We start from the raw sequence: 16,922 nt of genomic DNA, 5'->3' as shown, positions 1-16,922 counted from the left end.
TATATTGAAGGGAAAAAATCAGTACAAATTCCACGTTAGACACTTGGAAATCGGTAAAAGGTTGAGCACTTCCAACCATGGAGCAGCCTAGTTTCGATGCAGAATTTACATTCCCCTGGTTGATAACTGCTATGAACAGCTGGTGCAACAACATAGAACAACTTGGCTGGATAAAGATTAAACATGAAATATAAAGCAAATCGTTAAACCATTCTTGATTTGTACCGTAAAAATATTACATTTTTAGAAAGGTTGCCCTCTATTAAAACCGTAAAAAGCTTCAATTAAAAAAGAAAAGAAAAAAGAAGATGGTACTCTCACTGAGAAAAGGTGCTGAGCAGATGAACTTTTGCTCTAAACAAATCGAATAATCCTTCTAAGATCTTTTATCCAACACTCGTGGAGAAGCCTGAAAATGTCAATCTTTACTCGCTCAAAAATACTAATACAGGCTATACCCGAATAATTGGCTGATGATTATGGCAGATCCAAGAGCAATTGCAACCAGGGAAGAAGCCCATGTCAGTTTCTCTGTTATTCTGGGAACTCTATTCTTTAGTGCCTGACTACATGAGCCTAGAAAGACTGTATAGCTTCCCATTGCAACTACGGTCCCAACTAAAAACATAACCAGAAATGTGGCACCAGCAACGCGAGATGGCAAAGCAAGCGCGGGCAAGACCATCATCAATGCATCTGGCTGCAGCCCATGGACAATTCCAGTGGCAAAAGTAGCAAAACCAATCTTCTTCTTCCCAACGGTAGGGTTTTCTAGAGATTCATATACACTAACATCACACTCTCCATTCTCCAAGGCAACACAAGGACTTGAGACTTCTGAAGCTTCCTTAATGCCCATGGCACCAATAACTAGTAGAGTAATGCCCACAACTCTTGTGCCCCATGTTCGGATAATTTCAATGTGAAGCCGATCCTTTAGTAGTAGAAATATTAAGCCAAAGATAACCTGGCCAGCGTCATGGCCACATCCCCAGAGGGCTCCAACTAAAGCACTTTCAATGCGGGTGCGTCCAATTGAGAGTGGAGCCAAAGCAGCTAAGTGGTCAGGACCTGATAATGTGTGTAAGCAACCGGCAAAGAACCCAGTCCATGCACTACTAAGTAATTCAGTCTGGATCAGTCTTCCCCCCATAGCAGCAGCTGGGCTACCCGTCTTTGTTGCAGTTTGAAAGGATGCATAAGCCGCTGGTGCACAAGCTGGTTGTATTAAGATCAAAACAAGGGCAGAAAGCACAACAAATGCCCCAGTGGTGATCAGGCCCTGATCACCAAAAGAATATAACAAGTTATCTGGTCAAAACAAATGGATTAATGGTCGCATATAAAAGGTGAAACTGTAGCTGGGAATTTGCAGACGCCCCATCTATCTCATTTTGATAATGGTCGTTGTGGATATAGTAGTCAAGAAGCAAATACAAAACTTCGATGGAAATAACGGAAACTTGTGTACACAGTATAACCTATATTCCTACTTCAATCCATGATTACCACAGTGACTCTCTGTTAACATTCCGCTGTTCTCTTTTAAAGATTAGATCTAAACCTCCTTTGAGGGTGCTACCAAGTAGACAAGCAGTTGCTAACACAGAGAGTCCACGATGAGACATTACAATCTGGTATGAATAAACTGCATATTCTAAACTACAAAACTATGCAAGTTTTAGAGGGCAAAAATAACTATATTTTGGATCAGACAACGACAACATTTCGGATCAGAAAGTACTCCGTGGAAAATAACCAAACATTTCATCACTCATCAAACCAATTGTTTACATTTTCAACACATGATTCTAGCAATAACAACAAAGAAACCCCACAACATAAAACTAATCAAAGTCATATATTTGATCAATTTCTGTCATTTAAAACAAGATATGTCTATTACCTTGCGTTGGGTAGAAGCCCCATTTGCAATCTTCTTGATAATCTGCGGATTTGGCAACTCCGGCCGGTTCGGCGAGAGAGCCGGTAAAATGTTGGACGGCGCTGATGAAGAAGGAGAAGAAGAAAAAATTGGAGATGGGTTTTGATGTTTGCAGGAAACCAAGCTGACTCGTCTGAGATTGGGCAGTTGGGAAGCGGGAAAGTTGAGTTTGGCCGAGGCAATACGAGCGAGTGGAGGGAGAAAAGGTGAGGGTTTTACATGGAGTTTCAAAGGGGTTGGGGAGGAAGAGGACAGAAGCCTTTCCATGGCTTCTCTCTCCCTCTCTATCTGCCTCTCCTTTGTGTTCTGTCCTGTGTCTCTGATAAAGGTTTAGATTTGGAGGCAATGAACCTGCAGAGAGAGAGAGAGAGAAGGGTTTAGCAAAAATCACTCCTTTTTGTCCTGTAAAAAAGTTAATTTTTCTTTATTTTCACGATGCGATTTTGTTCCCTTCCCTTTCCACTTCCTTCCTGGTCTTGAAAGGACGCAGCAAATCCATTATCATTATTGTTAAGGTCCAATACTTTGTTTTGCTTATTGATCCACGGTCCACCTATGAATTTGGTTCATCTTCTTCATTATCTACCATTCTCCGGTTACTGTAGTAGTTGAATATTTAAAGAGTCTAGCCGGGCGGTTGTACTCTGTAAATTTTAAAGAGTATAGCCGATTGGCTATACTTTTTAAATATATACGAATATTTTAATAATATAGCCGAGCTGCTATAATATTTAAATATATTCGAATAGTACACTCTGTAAATGCATACGAATATTTTAAAGGTATAGCATATATTCGAATAGTATACTCTGTAAATGCATACGAATATTTTAAAGGTATAGCCGCGTGGCTATACTATTTAAATATATTCGAATATTTAATAGTATAGCCGTTCGGCTACACTGTACAAAATGGTTTTCTTTTTTGACGAAACGGTGTCGCATTATTCTGGTTGGTGACTTGCATAAGAGGAAGGAACCATATCACAAACAAAGCAAAAGCACATGGTCGAAACACTCTCTTCGGCTGTTATCTTTGCTGCGAAAGCACTTAGTCTCAGAGATGAATAGCAGCACTCATTATTTCTCACATGGCACTATAGCTTTGTTCTGTGGTAAAGGAATGGACTTTCGTCCCAAAGTTGGGACCTTGCAGGCTTCCTTCAATGGAAAATCAGAATTTCTGAATCTCCACGTTTACCCTGCTCTTACTTCCATTGATTCTTTTCGATTTCAGGTATGCTGACATTCATTCTCACTACTATTCAATTGAAGATTGCTCAAATTTAGTATTGTGATTTTAATTGATTAAATTTATTTGTAGGAGCATGGTTGCAATGTACTGAAGCTTTCATTGAAGTCAAGAACTTCCCAATCGCAAGCATTGGTGGTGAGGAGCGATCATCCTCAAAATTCTGACTTTCCGAAATACTATTCGAAAAAGGAGAAGAAGCCCTTTCCAGTCCCCATTGTGGACTTGAGGCGGGCTGCCAGGGAGAGGCTTAAGAGCAGGAAGGGCAAGCCTAAAACACCAGTTCCTCCTCCCAAGAATGGCTTGCTTGTCAAGACCCTTATCCCAGTTGCCTATGACGTCTTCAATGCAAGAATTACATTGATCAATAATTTGAAGAAGCTTTTAAAGGTGGTGCCTGTGCAAGCTTGCAGGTTGGTGTTACCTTTAGGAACTTTGTTGGAAAGGAACTCGCATAATTAAATGGAAATTAAATTTTGCTCCTTTCATTAATCACTGAACTTGTGTGCAGGTTCTGTAATGAAATTCATGTGGGGCCTGTTGGGCATCCGTTCAAATCATGTAAAGGTGCAAATGCTAACATTCGTAAGGGTGTTCATGAGTGGATAACAAATGCGACCGTTGATGACTTATTCTTACCAGTTGAAGCTTTCCACCTCTATGATCGCCTTGGAAGACGCATTCCTCATGAGGAGAGATTCTCAATTCCTAGAATTCCAGCAATAGTTGAGCTTTGCATCCAAGCTGGGGTTGATGTCCCAGAATATCCCACTAAAAGGAGAAGAAAGCCAATCATCCGCATTTCAAAAAGTGAATTTGTTGATGCAGATGAAAGTGAGCTACCAGACACTGACACTGAAGGACCCAAGAGACCCGTCTTGACTGAAATACCCGATTCAGAGATAGTAGCCCCATCAGATGAAGAAGAAACAACCTTGCTTGCTGAGGAAACACTACGAGCATGGGACCAGATGAGGAGAGGAGCCAAGAGGCTAATGAAGATGTATCTGGTGAGGGTTTGTGGGTATTGCCCTGAGGTTCATGTGGGTCCCAGTGGGCACAAGGCTCAGAACTGTGGAGCCTTCAAACACCAACAACGAAATGGACAACATGGTTGGCAGGCGGCAGTGCTCAATGACTTGATACCACCAAGATATGTGTGGCATGTTCCAGATGTAAATGGACCACCAATGGAAAGGGAGCTCAGGAACTTCTATGGGCAAGCCCCTGCTGTTGTTGAAATGTGCATTCAGGCGGGTGCTGCTGTGCCAGAAGAATACAGACCAACCATGAGGTTGGATGTTGGAATTCCCTCCACCATTAAAGAAGCTGAAATGGTAGTTTGATGAGATGAGTTGATCTTTGCCCCCTCTTCTTTTCAGTACAATGTAAATTGTATGTAGAATATTGGAATTGAGTGCTGGGAAAAATTCTTGCAGATAATTTGTTTGTACATATTACCTTGCTTTTTTCTATCCCAAAACAATGCAAATTGATCTAAAACATCCTTTTATCACCTAACCATTTTTTGAGACCTCCAAAGAAGAGTAATTCAGTCACCCTTCCTCTTTGACCTGAGGAAAAATCTCATCAAATGTAACAATCACTATCTTACCATGTCGCTTGAACAAAAAGCTAGAATCAGGTCTTTGCAGTTAAAGTTCAATCTTGCAGTTTTTCATGGAGTGGAGTTTTGCTATGCTTGATTGTCTGTTTGGCTTTACAATTTTTTTGGGGTGCGCGGTTCTCTTGGGTTGCTGCATACCGTGCCCTTGCAGCGTGTTTTTCTATACCTGTGGGGTTTTATTTATTTATTTATAATTTTATGCTGCTCCTCTCAGCCGCTCTCCATCCGGGGGCATTTTCTGGTTTCCTCGTATGTATGGCTGATGTGTTACTTTATTCTTTATAATTTGGTTTTGTTATGTGTTGTTCTGTCTTTTGGATCTTAGTTTAGTGTTTCGCTGTGCTTTGGTCGCCTTGAGTATAGATGACTCACAGCCTTCAGGATAATGCAGCAAGTGCAACACTCGTGTGCTATCCTACTTTCAGGGAAGGCCATACTCCACGCTGCTCAATTTTCTAAACCTCTGGCTCACACTCAAATGAGACCGCAAGAGGTTGGCATGGAGGCCATTTGGATTGGACTATCTGTTCAATTAATCTATTGGCCTTGATTCTTCCACATGAATTGATAGGTGAGGTGCATCAAAAGCTAGGAAAATGCACCTAACTGAGAATGCAGATAAGCAGCATTGCCCCTTTGAGCTCCAAATATGGATTGAAAATTTTGATATATTTAACATTTTCGTTTCGCTGGAAGGGTCAATTTGTTGACCCTTAAAAAGTGGTTATTGGGTAATTAAGGCCACATGCATAGAGCAATCCTATTGCTGCTGCATGGAAAAAGTCCTAATGGGTTAACGCCATAACTTCTTACACTTGTATGCATTCTATTTCTTTCAGCAACCTCAGATCCCCCACTTTATTCTGCCCACAAGCGTTCATAACCGCCTCAGCACACAGACACACCCGCAAAAGAAAAAGACGTACGTCCGGATAAACGAAGAGACAGAGAAAGCAAGGGAAGTAGTTTTACTTTGCAAGAGGCAAACTCAAGCCAGAGAGAATTCAAAGCAATGGCAGGACCACAACAAGTGAAGGCTGCTGCAGGCGCACAGGGGATGAAGGGTCCGTCACCGGCGCAGCATTCAACGGAGGTACTCCATCAGACGTCAAAGCTGTCTTTCTGCCCAATGAGAATGGCTCTTGGTGGCTTTGCCGTAATTGTCACCATTGGTTATTTCACCTTATACACCAAGAAGAAGCCGGAGGCATCTGCTTTAGACGTTGCCAAAGTTGTCACCGGATTTTCCCATCCAGAAAACACTCACCCCCGCAAATAGATTACCAATTAACTTCATAAATATCAACTTCAGCTTACTCTGTTTTAACAACAAAAAGAACAAATTGTCATGCCTTATATCATTATTACATTATATTTGTGGAGGTTTTTTTTATAATTTTTTATAATTTTTTTAATTTTAAAAGAAAAAGTGTTGGGGTTCCCTTTTTACTTGTAATGCTTTTATATGACTGGCTGAAGAGCAAATAAGATGTTGGTCATGCTCTTGTAACTTGTTGGTCTCCAATATATATACAAAGGATTGTCAAATGCATTCATGTGCATGAGCAATTACTGGCATCAAGTCCATTTGTAGTAATCATCACCCTGCAAATAATAATTTCATTCTGAGAACAAGTTTGTGAAACAAGGCATTTGGGAAACAAAATTGCATAATGAAAATAAAAACAAACCAGAAATACAAAATTGCATAATAAAAACGAAAAGCAAAACAGAAATGTGAAAGAAAAAAGAAAAAACCCCAAGTTTTCAAGTATCCACTGATTTTTCCCGGAACGTGTTAACGCATGAGGCATAATGTAAATATTCCTCCTTTTTTTTTCACCAAGTCTAAGCTGTCTAACTGAATTTTAGCAGTAGATTAGATTTAGAGCGGAAAGGAGCAAAGAAGGAAAGAAGAAGCTTGTGGCTTTGGCGGTCTCACCCTATCACAAGCAGCCCCACCCCACCCCGATACATCCAACACCAACAAAGACAATCACTTTCGTTTCGCAAATTCATAAGCACAAGAACACCCAGAAAAACCCAATATTAGAATAATAAACTAATCAAGGATAAGGGATATGCCTTGAATTTCTCACTGCACGTGACTGATGTGCTCCCATCCCAGGACTATAAACCCTAATCCCCGTACAATTCACCCCGACTCAATTCTCAAAACTCTTTTCTTTGAACCTCCATGGAAGTCACTTTTCAACCTTCCCATGCTGTACTCTGTATATATCATCCTTTTCTCTTTTCGTTTCTTTTAAAAAAAAATAAAAAATTATGGACAAGAATTAAAATTTGGGCTGACACTCTCTGTGGTTACTTCAACGTATCAGGTCACAAGCAATCGAGGTTTGCTTCAACATCGTCTTTGTTGCTGGTAGTTCTTCTATACCTTTTTTTATTTATTTATAATTTATCCCATTTTCTCTAGCTGTCCTCCTTTGATTCAAATCTGTTTGACTTACGGGAAAAGAAAAGTTTTCATTTTTAATCAAGTTGAGGAATTAGTAGTTTGATGTCTATATGATATAATGCATTTTGAATTATGGGCAATGAACACCAATTCAGCAGGCTACACACACTTAGCATCATCACAACTTTGGTAAAGGCTTTGGTGTATTTATGTGGCAGTAGCCCTTTATGTTTTTTAATTTGATCCATTCGCCTACCATCGTTGGTAGAAGAAGCACCAAACCCACTGCCCTCTTCCGTCCATTGTTGGTGTAATTGCTTTGATATTTTCTTCATAATGCAGCCATTCACTTACAAGGGACTCTCGAATGGGTGCTCTCCATGCAGATGGCCCATTTTGGCAAATTTAAGTAAATGTAAGTATATGCGTTCTTAGCTTAGTATCTCACGTGATTTTTGCTCCAAGTCCAAATACATGCATGATTGAGTGCTGTCTTGTTATTTACGTTTACAATCTTTGCAAAATTCTCGGTTTTTGCCTATTAGCCATGAGGATTATGTATGATCTACACAACTATTTCAAAGAAATCCAAGACAATATGAGATAGTGTGTGGATTGTGGAATCATCTTGTATGGCTAATATTTGTGACAAATCTATTTATTTTTGTTATTCATTCTATTGTATCAACATCAAACCATGCATATATAGCTGATGTCTGGATTTAAAGGCACATGTTTTGAGATGGATGTTTGAATGGACTATATGAGCTTCTTCCTCCTCCCTTGCAGATTCATTTACTCTTTTGTCCTGTCTTTTAGATCTGGTTATGATGCCTCTTTTTTCCCCTCAGTTGCTTGTCGTAGTGTTTTATGCATTCAAAGGAAGCATGGTGGCATATCATGGTGCAACATGGATGCAAAAGGGGATTTTGGAAGGCCAAATTATGATATTAGATTGCACAGCCAGCATAGGTTGTCCAGGTATGCAGTTGGACGATCTGGACTTACTGAAGCTGGGACCGCTGGTGCTGACTATCCATTGCCAGGTTTCTCTAACTGCTGTTATTCTGTTTTTACTTCCTTCTGTTAGCAGCCTTATAAATCTAATTGACTGACCGGTTGTTATTTTTTTGAAGTGCAGAAGTAAATACGGTCTCAAAATTTAGGGGAATGGGCTTCTACGCCATTACTTCTTTCAATGCCATTTATCTCTTTCTGCTGATGCTGGTAGCCCATCCTTTTGTTCTGTTGTTGGATCGATACAGAAGAAAAGCTCATATGTTTATTGCCAAAGTTTGGGCCACTGTCACTGTTACACCATTTGTTAAGATCAAGTTTGAGGGACTGGAGAATTTGCCTCCTCCAGATGCTCCTGCTGTATATGTTTCCAACCACCAGAGCTTTTTAGACATATATGTTCTTCTCACAATTGGGAGACCCTTTAAGTTTATCAGCAAGACTAGCATATTTCTCTATCCCATTGTTGGTTGGGCCATGTTTCTGATGGGTGTAATTCCTTTAAAGCGCATGGACAGCAAAAGTCAATTGGTATTCCATTTCTTTTGTTCCGTGTATATAAATGCAATCATTATCTAAACTATGGTTTTAAAATATGTTGGCTTCTGTATATAGGAGTGTCTTAAGCGTTGCATAGATCTTATCAAGAAGGGGGCCTCTGTCTTTTTCTTTCCTGAGGGAACACGCAGTAAAGATGGAAAATTAGGCTCTTTCAAGGTGAGATATTTTCTATTCTTTGTCCTTGTTTGCGGATTATGTGTAGTTTTCTTTAAATAAAGATAATTAGGAAATTTCTGAACTGTGTTGTTGACATGCAGAAAGGTGCCTTCAGTATTGCAGCAAAAACCAAGGTACCAGTTGTGCCCATTACCCTTATAGGAACTGGAAAAATCATGCCTCCAGGAAGGGAGGCTATCTTGAATACTGGATCTGTGAAAGTTGTGATTCATAAGCCTATACAAGGAAATGATACAGAAGTACTGTGTAGTGAAAGTAGAAACATAATCGCAGATGCACTCAATCGTCAAGGCTGAGATATCTACTGCCACATGTTCTGATTGGTTTCTAGGGTTTCATACTTAAATCCTTTGCTGTGGATTGACGAAACAGGTTCAGAAAGGTATGAATCATTTGTTGAATTTCCTCTCTGCTTACTAATTGCTGCCAATTTTGCTCATGCTAAAGTTTATAAGAGCTATTTGAAACTATATGCTCATGCTAATCTCGATCATGCACCTGTTTAGACTTGTAGCTGTGGTGCAGTAGAGATAAAGTTGTGTATCACAATGTTAAACTGTAACATGTGGATGGTTCCCTCCTCCTCCCTAGGCGGATAGTTTCTTCTAATTTGCTTCTTGTTCATTTTGAAAGTAATGTTTTAATGGTTTTAAACTGAATGCTGTATAGGCTTATATATTGAGAACATGTTTGTTTGGTCTCTTCTCTTGTACAAATGTGCTGCTGCATTAGTTGGCAAATAAATCGTGTTCGCTCTGAAGGTAACTAAACATGTTTTGCCACTTATTATTAGGTTGTGGTTGTGGATAGATCATATCATAGCTGATACAGATACAGAGCAAATGAGTCACGTCTGTCTGAATCTGTAACGTCTCCTTGGCCGTGCCAGACTTACAAACTTGCAAGCGCCCCGGCGGCCTAATAAAGTAAATGTCTTCATCCCAATATCCACAGAGAGAAGCCAAGGGTTGGCAGGGCCCGGGTCCTGGAGTCTTGACCAGTGTTGCCTTCCAATGTTTAGAGATAATAAATAAAAGGGGAGGCCCTTATGTTTTGTCCCCAAGATTATACCCTTGTTTTTCTTATTATTTTTTAATAGAAATATGCCCCCACGTCTCAAATCCAATCTCATATTGCGATGGATAATTACTCGTTAAGCAAATCAAATATTTACGATACGCATTAAGCTTTGGCCATGAAATTTTACTGAGCAATCCTGGTTTGACTTTTTAATCGCATGATCCATGACTAATTGATTGTATTTTAAAATGGTGATTCATTTTCCATCAAATTATAGTATATCTCTTTGAATTTGGGAAGGCTTCGTGCATGCTGCTAACACTAGAATTGGAATTTGGAAGGAAAAATAAAATTAGTGTCTTTCTTCACATATCATTTTTGAAACATTGAAGGGGTCATTTGCACCTGTAAATCTAATCCGGCCAACCAAAGTTTAGACTAGTTAATTTGATAATTAACCGATATTATGGTTAATTACACGTACAAGTTACAACTTCTGGAATAAATCTATTTATCTAAAGGTTATTTACTCAAATGGTCCTTAAACTTATACCCGAGTTGCATTTTAGTCTCTCAACTAAATTATTTATTCAAATGGTCCACTAACTCTTTATTAATCAACGAATTGGTCCAACCGTTTCATTTTGTGTTAAATTTAATCATGTGAGCAGCACATGCTACATTTGTGGGATAAATAAGACTTTTAATAGCTAAAATAAAATAAAATATACAATTAAAAATTAATACAAATTTTTTTTATAAAAAATTAAGTAAGAACTATAAAAGAATAAAACAACAACAAAAAAAAGTAACCCAAAAAAAAAGGGGCCCACTGAACATCTCTCTCCCAACCTCTTTGTCTCTTTGTCCCTCTCTTCCTCTCTCTTCCCTCTGCTTTGAGTTTCCTAAATATAGAGAGAGGCTACGGATGCGCCTATAGGGATTTTCATTTGTCTGAAGAGAGAAGAGGGGGAAGAGAGAGGAGGTGGGGACAATGAGGGAGGGGAAGAGAGGGTGGGTTGCAGGGAGGAGAAGATGGGGCGATGGTTTTCGGGCTACGGGCAATGAGGCGGGAGAGGGAGGGAGGTTTTTTTTCTTTTGATTTTTAGTTTTTAATTTATTTAGTATTTTATTTAATTGGACTGTTTTGCCTTTATATTTAACGGAAACATTGACAGAATGTAATGGTATGTCCAATTCACTAATTAATATAGAGTTGGTGGATTGTTTGAACGAATAATTTAATTGAGGGACCAAAATGTAACTTAAGTATAAGTTTAATGACCATTTGAGTAAATAACTCTTATCAAAAAAATCAATAATCCTAGATAACATAGTGGTGAGAGAGACGCGATAACAAAGGAATAGAAAAAGGCCTTTTTGCAAGTTGAACTCTGTTGTCATCTCATCAGTGTTGTGTAAACATTTCGGAAACCATTGACTTATTTTCTTCTTTCTCAATTTATTTCGGAATTCGTTCATTCTCTCTCGTGACATCGTCCTTTCCTTTGATTGTTCTCGACAAGCTGTTGTATAACTACAATCTCTCCGTCGGCACAAGGAACGGAATAAGAATCTAAAGACCTACGGATTTTACTGTGAGTTCTTTTATCTATCTTTTCCAATCCCGCGTGCTTGATCATTTCTGCACAGATACGCATTTATACAATATGGGTTCTTCCGTAAATTGCAGGAAATCTGTCATAGATTGAAATTACTGTAATTTTATTGCATGTATTTATGGGCTTTTGTGGTTTGAACCACTCTACCCTTCATCTACCACCACACAGCTTTTCCTTGAACTCAGTCATGTTCATTGCTTCTTCTTTTTTTTTTTTTTTTTTTTTTTTTTTTGAGGAGTTTCTTAAATTGATGATCAACGCCAGGAAACAGCGGTTCTGGTAATTTATGGTTGTCTTGGATTATGCTAGAAATGAAAGGAATTGGCTTTACATGAGCATTATTCGGAGATCCGATGGTTGACAAAAAAGGCCTAAATCATACCGTACAATTAGAGAATATGGGAAAGAAAAAAAGAAAAAAGAGTGGAGAAAATTGAAGAGTTTGTATCTGAACTGCGGAAATGGTTAGCTAGATGTTGTTCTTAGTGAATAAGTTAATAAAAATGAAAACTCAAAAGCAGGTCACTAACACAATGGTTTCGACTGCTTTGTGTATGCACTATTGACTATCCTGGGGATCTGAGCTATATAATTTCAGGTTATAGCAATAGATGCCAGTTTGTTCACTGTAAAATTAGCCTTCGTTGGTTACATCAAAGTGTTAAAAACATTTAGTGTACTTAAATCAGGCTATTATATTTCTAAGTTATGAGTAAAGCACTGTCATTGGAACTTAGGGATTTCTAGATTCGTACTTCCTTTGTGGTTGGTTGGTGTTTATGAGGCCAATCTTGTTAGATGTGAGATAGCTCAGCCACGTAGACCTGAATATGATGACTTTGATGCCCACTACTTTGCACTTAATTGGATATGCTTTTTTATATGCAGGTGGCATTGATGTGTTTGATTGAGTAAAATGTTTGATTGCAGTTACAAGTCACAGTACTTGGGAGGGCAGAGAGAGAAGTTTGTCAGGTATGAGATGTAACTTTTGTTTGGTTGCAAATTTTTAAGGGGCATCATTACCCAATATGAAGATCTGGATCAACTAGTCAACTAGTCATACCAACATTTGTACATGTTGGAATGACTAGTTGAGATATCATGCCTGCTTAAAAGTTTAGGATTCTGATGTTTCCATATCCAATAAAAAGACAGCAAATTACCTAACTAGCAAATGTGTTGTGATTTATGGTTGGAAAATTGTTTATGCAACTGTTTTACCTTCTAGATTGTTTTCTTTATAATTATTTCAAAATATTAATATTTGATTCATGTTGCATCATGTATTGATCGATTGAGATATTATAGTTCCTGGTTGTTGGCCCTGTTTATTTAGATTTGGGTCATTTGCTAAAACGGCATCGAATGTCGTGCTTATTGGCGCTTTTTATTTATTTTCCAGGCTCGATGACTTGGACTCTAGGTTATCATCACCTTCTGATAGTGGGGCAAGAAGATGTGGATTTAATATTGAGGGACTAAGCCGAACTGGTCCTGCAAGGGATACATCTTTTAAGAGAGGAATGAGAAAGGGGTCTGAAGGACTTAAGTCGATCGGTCGATCACTTGGATTTGGGATTTCTCGTGCAGTGTTCCCTGAAGATCTTAAAGGGTCAGACAAGAAGATATTTGATCCTCAGGACAAATTTCTCCTGTTGTGGAATAGACTTTTCGTCATATCATGTATTCTGGCAGTGTCTGTGGACCCTCTGTTTTTCTATCTTCCAGTCATCAATAATTCATCAAGTTGTCTTGGTATAGATCGAAGGTTGGCTATCATAGCGACCACATTGCGGATGATTGTTGATGCTTTCTATCTTATTCACATGGCTCTCCAGTTTAGGACAGCTTACATTGCTCCATCATCTCGGGTTTTTGGACGAGGTGAACTGGTGATTGATCCGGCACGAATAGCCAAGCGATACTTACGGAGTTATTTCATTATTGATTTTCTTGCTGTGCTACCCCTACCACAGGTAAGAGTGTGTTACCTTAAATTATTCTGCATTACTGTACCTCTTTCCTATAGTTTTGGCTTCTTTCCTTTTGTTTCTAAATTAGCATTTTTTATTTTGTAGTAGAATATCTAAAAGATACACTGAGCTGGATGTAACCAATATCAACTAAGTGTTAGCCCTATGCGCTTAAAACTAAAAGGCTGTAAATTGGTGCAGATTATAGTTTGGAGGTTTCTTCAGAGGTCCAAAGGTTCAGATGTGCTTGCTACAAAACAGGCTTTGCTTTTCATAGTTTTGCTTCAGTATATTCCCAGACTTGTTCGAGTCCTACCTTTGACTTCAGAACTGAAAAGAACAGCTGGCGTCTTTGCTGAAACTGCTTGGGCAGGTGCTGCATGTTACTTGCTATTATACATGCTTGCTAGTCATGTGAGTACCTTATTTGGTATCTACTCTTTATTGTTTTTTGCCTTGTTCACTTGCTGTATGTTATTCAATTTTCCTAATCTCCCTGTTAGGTTATTTGTCATAAACTTTTCCTAAGACCTTTTTGGCCTTATATTTTTCACATGCAAAATAATTTTGAAATGTAGTTGTATCTTTACCTTTATAACTAGTTGTCTGTTTCTTCATTATGTAGATACATGCAGTCTGTAATACATATATAATTATCCTCATATAAGTTGCAAATATACTGGACGTTTTCTTGGTAAAAAATGTCTCCTCCTTCTCACTCATGGTCATGTCTAATTCTATCAAGTACTTAATTTTTCTTTTAAGCTTCATATATTACCATGGGAGTTATACGTTTCTTTTGGGCAATTAATATCTGTTGGATGAATATTTGCAGATAGTTGGGGCATTTTGGTATTTATTAGCTTTAGAACGTAATGATACATGCTGGCAGAAGGCTTGTACTGATATTGGAAAACAATGTAATAAAAATTTCTTGTACTGCGGGAACCCAAACATATTAGATCCTGGGATTTGGTCCAATGTTACTGGAAACATCAAGTCAAATTGCTCAACAGATGACTCAAATACCTACTTCGATTTTGGAATCTACAAATCAGCTTTATCATCTGGTGTTGTTTCATCCAATAAGTTCCTCCCCAAATACTGTTACTGCTTATGGTGGGGACTACAGAATTTAAGGTAATGATATTTTCTTTTATGTGGTGGTTTTACTTGAAGTACAAAATATAAAAAAATACATTAATTGTTGTTGGTTAACTTTAGTTTCTCAGTGTAAAGATATTTTTTACTTCTTGGTTATTTGTTTAGCATAGCATGCCAACATACTCTAACACTCCTTTCACAAACTAACTTCTTGCATCTCCAATGATTTTCACTTATAGTTATTCCTATCCGTTGTCTCTTGTGGGCTTGAAAGTTTTAGCTTTTAACAGCATTTTCTATGACTTTTGTGTACAGTACACTTGGCCAGGGGCTTGCAACCAGTACCTATCCTGGAGAGGTTATATTTTCCATATCACTAGCTATATTCGGACTGATCCTCTTTGCACTTCTGATAGGAAACATGCAGGTAAACTTGCAAATAACAGTTTATGCTTATAACATCCATTTAGCACCTTTGTGTATAATCCTTTGTCTGATGGAGACTCTTGAAGCTTTTGGTGGTGACTCATTTTGGTACACGATATAAGATTGTGGCAATCCTGATTTTGGTCAGGCTTATTCTTGCTTTGGATGCTCTTTGGATTAAATGATGAAATAAATCTGAAGAGGTTGGTTCGGTTTCATATTAAAGTCATATTGGCTGCTTCGGTTTCATAGTCTTTAAGAGTCAGAATGAGACAAAGATACAGATAGGAAATTGAACCTTTCCGTTGTGTATTTTTTTTGTGATTCTTTTCTTTTATCTTTAGATTTAATTGGGTTCCAATTTTTACTAAATATATGCATGTTGCTCAAATCTTACCATTGTAAAAATAATGCAGCATGAAAAGCAGAATATGATCTGATAGTGCTAATATTCTGGTTGTTGTGGTATTGTGACAGACCTACCTTCAATCTCTTACTATTCGACTTGAGGAGATGAGGGTCAAAAGACGCGATTCAGAGCAGTGGATGCATCACCGCTTGCTCCCACAAGACCTAAGGGAACGTGTTAGGCGATATGATCAATATAAGTGGTTGGAAACTCGTGGGGTGGACGAGCAGAGTTTGGTTCAGAGTCTACCAAAGGATCTTAGGAGAGATATTAAACGGCACCTCTGTTTGGCGTTAGTGAGGAGGGTATGATTAGTAATTCTTTCATGATTTGTGTATATTTCTAGTGGTAATTGCTTGCATATTTGTTGGTTGCTCCTTTAGATGAAGTTAGCTTTGCTTATTAGTAAATTAATTTCAGTTGCCCTTCTATCGTATCGACCTTTTACTTTGCTGGTTATTGCAGGTTCCTCTGTTTGAGAATATGGATGAGAGGTTGCTTGATGCTATTTGTGAGAGACTGAAACCAAGTTTATTCACAGAGAGTACTTACATAGTTCGGGAAGGAGATCCAGTTGACGAGATGCTTTTCATCATTCGTGGTCGCCTGGAGAGTGTAACAACAGATGGGGGTAGGAGTGGGTTTTTTAACCGCAGTTTACTGAAAGAAGGTGATTTCTGTGGGGAGGAGCTTCTAACTTGGGCGCTGGATCCAAAATCTGGTTCTAACCTACCATCATCTACTAGGACGGTAAGGGCTTTGACAGAGGTTGAGGCTTTTGCCCTTGTGGCTGAAGAGTTGAAATTTGTTGCCAGTCAGTTTAGGCGCCTTCACAGTAGGCAGGTTCAGCACACCTTCCGTTTCTACTCGCAGCAGTGGCGGACATGGGCTGCTTGCTTTATTCAAGCAGCATGGCGTCGTTATTCCAAGAGGAAAAACATGGAGCTTCGCCGGAAGGAAGAGGAAGGAGAAACAGAAGCGTTTGGAGGTGTACGAAGCAATGCTGGAGGTTCATATAGTATTGGTGCCACGTTTTTAGCTTCCAGGTTTGCTGCCAATGCACTTCGTGGTGTTCACCGAAATAGGAATGCAAAGAGTGCTCGAGAATTGGTCAAATTACAAAAGCCTCCAGAACCTGATTTTAGTGCTGAAAGTGCTGATTGATTTGTAATATATCATGACTCGTTCAGCTGATTAGTTTCTATTTTCTAGGTGGTCAGAAACAATGTATTATACACAAATTCCAGCTGGAAACGTGAAGAATGTTAAACGTGATGTTTCACACTTGTTTTCCATTGAGTGATTTTTTTTATAAAAAAATGTGTTACCTTATTATTATCATTTGACATAGATACGTTGAAAACC

At 38.6% G+C, this 16,922-nt stretch overlaps 4 protein-coding genes across 6 annotated transcripts; 3 read left to right on the top strand and 1 right to left on the bottom strand.

Annotated features, from left to right (window-relative positions):
* Window positions 1-191: 191 nt before the first annotated feature.
* LOC110756832 (chloroplast protein FOR GROWTH AND FERTILITY 2-like) lies at window positions 192-2,454 on the bottom strand. Its single transcript, XM_088244319.1, has 2 exons — window positions 1,907-2,454; window positions 192-1,282 (listed from the first exon to the last, which is right to left on the bottom strand). The coding sequence occupies exons 1-2, from the start codon at window positions 2,210-2,212 to the stop codon at window positions 443-445; spliced, it is 1,146 nt and encodes a 381-aa protein (XP_088100445.1). The 5' UTR covers window positions 2,213-2,454; the 3' UTR covers window positions 192-442.
* A 488-nt stretch (window positions 2,455-2,942) lies between these two features.
* On the top strand, window positions 2,943-4,712 carry APO2 (APO RNA-binding protein (DUF794)). Its single transcript, XM_021958306.2, has 3 exons — window positions 2,943-3,181; window positions 3,269-3,609; window positions 3,708-4,712. Exons 1-3 carry the CDS (start codon window positions 3,008-3,010, stop codon window positions 4,540-4,542), a joined length of 1,350 nt encoding a protein of 449 aa, XP_021813998.1. The 5' UTR covers window positions 2,943-3,007; the 3' UTR covers window positions 4,543-4,712.
* Window positions 4,713-6,650: 1,938 nt separating this feature from the next.
* Window positions 6,651-10,126, top strand: ATS2 (Phospholipid/glycerol acyltransferase family protein). Of its 2 annotated transcripts, none has more exons than XM_021958272.2 (8): window positions 6,651-7,057; window positions 7,166-7,209; window positions 7,588-7,660; window positions 8,097-8,291; window positions 8,387-8,793; window positions 8,878-8,979; window positions 9,081-9,382; window positions 9,794-10,126. In XM_021958272.2, exons 1-7 carry the CDS (start codon window positions 7,021-7,023, stop codon window positions 9,294-9,296), a joined length of 1,074 nt encoding a protein of 357 aa, XP_021813964.1. In that variant the 5' UTR covers window positions 6,651-7,020; the 3' UTR covers window positions 9,297-9,382; window positions 9,794-10,126. The 2 variants fall into 2 exon arrangements, with proteins under 2 accessions (XP_021813964.1, XP_021813965.1); XM_021958273.2 differs by lacking the exon at window positions 9,794-10,126 and adding an exon at window positions 9,507-9,770.
* Window positions 10,127-11,366: 1,240 nt separating this feature from the next.
* On the top strand, window positions 11,367-16,889 carry LOC110756918 (putative cyclic nucleotide-gated ion channel 5). Of its 2 annotated transcripts, none has more exons than XM_021958410.2 (8): window positions 11,367-11,618; window positions 12,573-12,617; window positions 13,048-13,621; window positions 13,820-14,032; window positions 14,454-14,758; window positions 15,038-15,149; window positions 15,626-15,862; window positions 16,023-16,889. In XM_021958410.2, the coding sequence occupies exons 3-8, from the start codon at window positions 13,169-13,171 to the stop codon at window positions 16,719-16,721; spliced, it is 2,019 nt and encodes a 672-aa protein (XP_021814102.2). In that variant the 5' UTR covers window positions 11,367-11,618; window positions 12,573-12,617; window positions 13,048-13,168; the 3' UTR covers window positions 16,722-16,889. The 2 variants fall into 2 exon arrangements, with proteins under 2 accessions (XP_021814102.2, XP_021814101.2); XM_021958409.2 differs by having other exon boundaries at window positions 12,531-12,617.
* The last annotated feature ends 33 nt before the right edge of the window (window positions 16,890-16,922 follow it).

Source organism: Prunus avium, chromosome 7, assembly GCF_965620075.1.
Source record: "Prunus avium chromosome 7, drPruAviu1.hap1.1, whole genome shotgun sequence".
Taxonomy (NCBI): domain Eukaryota; kingdom Viridiplantae; phylum Streptophyta; class Magnoliopsida; order Rosales; family Rosaceae; genus Prunus; species Prunus avium.
This window is presented reverse-complemented; position numbering and strand designations above follow the sequence as displayed.